This window comes from Orycteropus afer, unplaced genomic scaffold, assembly GCF_000298275.1.
Source record: "Orycteropus afer afer isolate SDZICR_OR568_19922 unplaced genomic scaffold, OryAfe1.0 scaffold00023, whole genome shotgun sequence".
NCBI classification, from domain to species: Eukaryota; Metazoa; Chordata; class Mammalia; order Tubulidentata; family Orycteropodidae; genus Orycteropus; species Orycteropus afer.
The window spans coordinates 5,108,193-5,114,192 of NW_006921610.1; the positions used below are offsets into that span (position 1 = coordinate 5,108,193).

At 37.8% G+C, this 6,000-nt stretch overlaps 1 protein-coding gene across 1 annotated transcript in view; it reads left to right on the plus strand.

Moving 5' to 3' along the window:
- Positions 1 to 6,000, plus strand: part of NEB (nebulin) — a 260,540-nt gene that overhangs the window by 169,551 nt on the left and 84,989 nt on the right. Inside the window, 6 exon segments of the mRNA XM_042783652.1 lie at positions 290 to 394; positions 503 to 607; positions 1,198 to 1,302; positions 2,068 to 2,175; positions 5,115 to 5,228; positions 5,686 to 5,883. Of these exon segments, the coding sequence (XP_042639586.1) occupies positions 290 to 394; positions 503 to 607; positions 1,198 to 1,302; positions 2,068 to 2,175; positions 5,115 to 5,228; positions 5,686 to 5,883 (735 nt within the window).

Here is a 6,000-nt window from a genome sequence, read left to right on the forward strand (position 1 = left end):
AGCCGTCAAGCATGTTATCTGTTTTTGCTACCCAGGACTTCTCTGTACTCCTAGATACTTAATTACACTATCCTTCAAAGCACCTAGTACATACAGTGCCTTGTTCATAATAACAGTTTCAAGAACTGTACTCGAGTGAACAAAGGAAACTATGATTAAATGAATAAGACAACAGCCACTAGAGAAATCCTTAAAAAGCTTCCAAAATATTTTTTTTTCCTAATCTTCTCTTTGTCTTTTTGTGCCTGAGTCATTTATATCTACGTTGTATCTGCCTTCTCACTCTCAGAATATCTACAAAGCCGACCTGGAGTGGCTCCGAGGCATTGGCTGGATTCCCCTGGATTCTGTGGAACATGTAAGAGTTACTAGGAACCAGGAAATGGTGAACCAGGTATGCAAAGTCTGTTCTTTTTCTTACCTAATGTCTGTCTTCCTTACATATATGTGGAGGTAGGTATCCTGTGAGGGCAGACTTGTAATTGTCTCTATTTCTTTGCAGATAAAATATAAAAAAGATGCTCTTAACAACTATCCTAACTTTACAAGTGTGGTGGATCCTCCAGAGATTGTTTTGGCCAAGATTAACTCAGTCAATCAAAGTGATGTAAGTTTGCTTTGCAGATGAGAAAGTACATAGATTAGGGTGTTGTCTATCATTGAATGGATTTGCTTAACACTAGATAATTATTTATAAGAAAATCGGGCATGTAATGTTTTAGGAGTAAGGTATCTTAAAAGTCACTATAGGTGGTATGCTGTATTTACTTTTAAATAACATCTGTATTCTTGTCCAAATTATTCCATTCTATTAGCTAAAATGAACTGAAATTCAACCAGATTGTTCATTAGTTTTATGTAGACTGATTACTTCTCAGCCTTTTGGCTATGATCAAGTTAAATGTGGAGTAATTATTATATTATGAGGTAAACCAAACTTACTGCTGTCAAGTGGATTCTGACTCATAGTGACCCCTCCTTCAGTTTCCGAGGTGGTATCTCTACGGAAGTAGATTATCCAGTCTTCCTTCCGAGGAGTGGCTGGTGGGTTTGAACTGCCAACCTATTTGTTAGCAGTCAAATGCCTTAGTCACTATGCTACAAGTGCTCCCATATTATGAGGTAGGTCCTATGAAAATTTGAATATGTGTTTATAGTAATCAAAAGGGTTTTCTTTGTTTTGTTTTCTCTCCTTAGGTGAAATATAAAGAAACATTTAATAAACACAAGGGCAAGTATATATTCTCTCCAGACACACCACATATCTCCCACTCCAAGGACATGGGAAAACTCTATAGTACTGTAAGTTCCAGTTTATGTGATATACATACAACTTAGGTTTACGCTCTTGTCATTACTCATATTCTTGGCTGATTTTGTGAACAGCTGAATTTATAAGAAGATATTTTTATTGCATTGTGTTTTTATTAGAAGTAATGTATTATTCAGGGTGAGTAGCGTTTATTCAGCTGGTAACTTTTGAGCACCTGTAATGTGCCAGCACTGTGTGAGGCTCCAAGGTGCTAAAATTCAATGAGATATGCCCCTGAGGAGCTCATAATCCGGTGAGAGAAACAGATCTATATGCAAATATATAGATAATAATGGAACAAGTTCTGAAAGAGCTCTAAAACTGAGCAGCTACCAACAGCCAGAGGGAAGGAGAAGCTTGTTCTTCTTACTAATCACGTCTAAGCATATCCAGCCAACAAACACAGGATTTGTCCTCCAAAATTTAATCCAGCTAATTTAAAGAATGGGTTGTGTGTTTGTATGTGTGCAGGTACACATCTCTTATGGAACAATCTTGTGATTCATTCCCTGGGTGTAAATGTCTTGTCACTTTTACTAGAATTATAAATATAGTTAAGTCCTATTGTAAAAAGCCTCAGAGTCTATAGATTTAATTTCACTAAGTCACTCACTTTGTCCTGTTCTTAGATAGACACAATAAAGACTGTAAAGATTTAAGCCTTTTCTTAAATATAAATATTATCGCAATTTTTTAAGTGATGTCTGAAATAAGTTGAATGTAAACTTTTGTTGACACATATTTCTTTGTTCTAGATACTGTATAAGGGGGCATGGGAAGGAACCAAAGCCTATGGCTATACCTTGGATGAGCGCTATATTCCCATTGTTGGAGCCAAGCATGCTGACTATGTGAATAGTGAGGTCAGTATGACTTTTTCCTCTCATAGATTTGAGGGTCCTTTTTTTTTTTTTTTTTAACATTTGATTGTGCTTTCGGTGAACGTTTATGTAGCAAATTTGTTTTCCATTCAGTAGTTGATGCACACATTGCTCTATGGCATTGGTTGCAGTCCCCACAATGTGTCAGCACTCTTTCCATTTCCACACTGGGTTCCCTGTTTCCATTCCTCCAATTTCCCCGTCCTTCCCTGCCTTCTCATCTTTGTATTTGGGAAAATGTTGCCTTTTTGGTCTCGTATAGTTGATTATTCTACAGTGCATATTCCTCATGGGTGTTACTGTTTACTCCATAGTCCAGTCTATTATTTGGTTAAGAGGTGGGCTCTGGGAGTGGCTTCAGGTACATGTTAGAAGGGTGACTTAGAGCAACAGTCTCAAGGGTTCCTCTAATCTCCATCAGACCAGTACTTCTGCCCCCCACCCTTTTTTTTCCTATAAATTTGAGTTTTCTTCTGCATTTTTCTCCTGTTCTAACTGGAACCTTCTATTGGGTTCCTGGTCAGAATTGTCAGGTATTATCTACTTCTTCTGGTCTCAGACTAAAGGAGGCTGTGGTTCTTGAGGCCATTAGTCCTTTGGACTGATTATTTCCTTGAGTCTTTTGTTACCTTCACTCTCCTTTGCTCCAGGTGGGAAGAGACCAATAGTTGTATCTTAGATTGCCACTTGCAAGCTATTAAGACCCCAGGTGCTGCTTACCAAACTAGGATGTAGAACGTTGTCTTTATGTACAATGTTCTCCCAATTGATATAAATGTCCCCTGAGACTATGGTCCTTAGCCTTGAAATCCAGTCCCACAAGATGTTTGGCTATGTCTGAGAAGTTTGCTTAGCTATGCCCCCATATGTTCTATTATTTATATGAATATACATGGAGCATATACAAATACGTATGTAGAAAAATCCACAACTATGCCTATGTATATGCATGTGAGTATAGTTCTGTATGACCTCCTATTTAGCATACTTATTTGTAAATCCATTCACAAATTGTTTGTTATTACTGCTGTTGCAGTTATCTTATTTACCATAATTGGCCTTTATTCATGTGTACCTCCCAGTGTCTTCCTTTGCCTTCGTCGTGTTGTGTTGACTTCCCCCATATTGTGTATTGCCTTTCCCTTCACAAAAATTAACACATGTCTACTATCTAGTTGGGAGCTCTGGTAGTGTAGTGCCTAAGGCACTTGACTGCTCACCAGAAGGCTGGCAGTTCAAACTCACCAGCCACTCCTGGGAAGGAAGGTTGGGCAATCTACTTCCATAGTGATACCACCTCAGAAACCCAAGGAGGGGTAGCTATGAGTCAGGTCCAACTCGACAGCACACAACAACAACAACAACACTATCTAGTTAGTGATTCTCTCTCTCTTCCCTCTCCCCTCTCATCCCTGGTAACCATCAATAAATATTTCTTTCTGTGTGTAAATCTATTCTTGACTTTATATAATATTGTCTCATATAATATATGCTCTTTTGTAATTTACTTATTTCACTCAGCATACTGTCCTCAAGATTCATCTGTGTTATAAGATGCTTCACAGATTCATCATTGTTTTTTTGCGTTGTATTCCATTGTATCTATGCACTACAATTTGTTTATCCATTCATCTGTTGATGGACACTTAGGTTGTTTTCATCTTTTTGCTATTGTAAATAATGTTGCAGTGAACATGAGTGTGTAAATGTCTATTTGTGTCACAGCTCTTCTCTAGGATACCTGGAATGGGATTGCTAAATCATATGGTATTTCTATTTCTAGCTTTTTAAGGGAGTGACATACCATTTTCCATAGAGGTTGTATCATTTCACAGTCCCACCATCCCTGTATAAGAGTTCCAATATCCTCACAAACTCACCAGCATTTGTTAGTTTCTGTTTTTTTGACCAGTGCCTTTATTGCCAGGGTGAGATTGTATATCTCATTGTAGTTTCAATTTGCATCTTTCTAATGGCTAATAACAGCAACAACAACAATGGCTAATGAAGGTGCTGTGCTGGAGCAGTGGTTAAGCATTTGGTTACTAACCAAAAGGTCAGGGGTTCAAACCCACTAGCCACTCTGTGGGAGAAAAGATGAGGTAGTTTGCTTCTGTAAAGATTTACAGCCTTAGAAACCCTGTGGGGCAGTTCTACTCTGTCCTATAGGGTCACTGTGAGTTGGAATCCACTTGATGGCAATGGATTTTAATAGCTAATGATTGTGAGTATCTCTTCATGTGTTTGTTAACCACCTGACTGTTTTCTTTGGTTAAATATCTGTTCATGTCCTTTGCCCAGTTTTAAATTGGATTGTTTGTCTTTTTATCATTAAGGTGTTGGAATTTTCTATAAATTTTAGAGATTGGACCCAGATATGTCAAAGCCAATTTTTTTCCCAGTCTGAAGATATTCTTTATACTCTTTTGATTAAGTCTTTTGATAAGCATAAGTATTTAATATTTAGGAGAGCCTAGTTATCTAGTTTACCTTTTGCTGTTTGTGCATTTTTAGTATGTTTGATATTCTGTTCATACCACAGATTAGGTCCCCAATTTTTGTCCCTATTTGTCTTCCATGAACTTCATAGGCTTGGATTTAAGATTTAGGTTTTGATCCATTTTGAGACTGTTTTTATGTATGGTGTCACGTATGAGTCCTGTTTAATTTTCCTGCAGATAGTTGTCCAGTTTTGCCAGTAACGATTGTTAGAGAGATTGTGTCTTCCCATTGTGTCTTTCCCTTTGTTGAAAATCAGCTATCCCTAGCTGGTTGGATTTATTTCTAGATTCTCAATTCTCTTCCACTGGTCTATGTGTCTGTCGTTATACTGGAACAAGGCTGGTGTTTGAGGGTTTATTGAAAAGAAAGGTGCTGCTTAGAAAATTCTAATGATTCTCCGTGCTGTATCTACTTCACAGCTTAAATACAAAGAGACGTATGTGAAGCAGAAGGGCCACTACCTTGCTGGAAAAGAAATCAGTGAGTTCCCTGGTGTGGTTCACTGTCTGGATTTCCAAAAAATGAGGAGTGCGGTAAGCAAAATGTTCACTTTTCTATTTAATACTGTAAGTGTGCTAGTGCATCTGCCTACTTATAATTTACCTTCTGGCTCAAGATTAGCTGAAGAGAGAAGGTGGTGAGGAATGAGTTATTCTTGAAGATTTCCCTGCCCTTGCCAGGTAGCCTCGAGCACCTCTTTATGGGTCTGTGCTTCCTCCTTTCCTCCCATCCCCCAAATCAAACACATATAGAGGCCTCTGGATTTGGAAAAAAAGCAAGCCCAAGATCACTATTTACCCTATGTTACAATCAGATGAGACAATTAAAAAATAAGAACAACATAATGAATTATCATTTTTCAAAACATCATAGTCTGTTCTAAAGATACACTGATCTATATTAGAGATGAGACTCTAAAAAAGATTGATCTGAGTAATTCATATTTTAGTTCCTTTCTTATTTTTGTCTTTAAAAAATAATGTTTTTCAGTTGAACTACAGAAGAGATTATGAGGACACCAAAGCAAATGTTCATATCCCCAATGATATGATGAATCATGTACTGGCTAAAAAATGCCAGTACATCCTCAGTGATCTGGAGTATCGGCACTACTTTCACCAGTGGACATCTCTTCCGGAAGAACCCAATGTTATACGTGTCAGAAATGCCCAGGAGATCTTGAGTGATGTATGTCTTTTCTGAAGCTTGACTTAATGATCTTGCCTTGGCCCTATGTGCTCCCATAGCCTTTATATTGATGACCTCTGCTTCTTTTCAACAAAAAGTGCCATGAATAACCATTTT